Raw genomic sequence first — 680 nt, forward strand, 5'->3', positions numbered from 1 at the left:
GGTGGGGAGGGGGGGGGGACCCGCGAGTTTGCAGGCATGCGTGACATTTGAGGCTCAAGGCGTCCAGTTTTGTCCACCCAGCGGCGCATAGGCACTCATTCACCACTGAGGAGCTAACTAGGAGCATGTGGATCCCATGCTTGCTCTCGCCGCTCCTGCCTGCTCTGCTGCTACCTGCCCGCAGGCAAGAGGAGGAGGCTGTCGAGGCGCTCGTGCGCAGGGCCCTCACCAACCGCGCGCTGCTAGTGCGGGCTCTGCAGCGGCCGCTGGCCTTCCCGGAGGCCAGCGGCGCCGGCGACGTCGTCGGCGCGCTCGCCTCTGGCCTGGCCGCCCCCGCGTCGCGGCGCGTGCTTGTGGGCGCCGTGGTGGACGGCCAGGAGGCGCAGCGGCTGGTGGACGTGGGGCCGCCCGCGGACGACGCGGCCGCGGCGGCGCGTTTCCGCGCACTGTGGGGCGATCGGTCTGAGCTGCGGCGCTTCCAGGACGGAAAGATATGCGAGGCCGTGGCCTGGGAGGCCCCGCCAGGCTCGCGCCACACCATCCCTGACGCCGCCGTCTCGCACGTCCTGGGCCGCCACCTGGCGCGCGGCGCTCGCATCGACTGCAGCGCGGGGCGGCTGGATGCGGCGCTCGCACCGCAACCGCCGGCCCTGGGGCGTCCTGGGGCTGTGGCGGCGGGG

The 680-nt window shown here is 73.5% G+C and overlaps 1 protein-coding gene across 1 annotated transcript in view; it reads left to right on the top strand.

The window, feature by feature from the left end:
* Positions 1 to 125: 125 nt before the first annotated feature.
* Positions 126 to 680, top strand: part of MNEG_11059 (Nucleolar protein 6) — a gene marked incomplete at both ends in the record, with an annotated part of 3,755 nt that continues 3,200 nt past the window's right edge. The window contains one exon of the mRNA XM_014040467.1: positions 126 to 657. Within this exon, the coding sequence (XP_013895921.1) occupies positions 126 to 657 (532 nt within the window). The remainder of the gene's footprint in view (positions 658 to 680) is intronic.

This window comes from Monoraphidium neglectum (assembly GCF_000611645.1).
Source record: "Monoraphidium neglectum strain SAG 48.87 unplaced genomic scaffold scaffold02574, whole genome shotgun sequence".
Lineage (NCBI taxonomy): Eukaryota > Viridiplantae > Chlorophyta > Chlorophyceae > Sphaeropleales > Selenastraceae > Monoraphidium > Monoraphidium neglectum.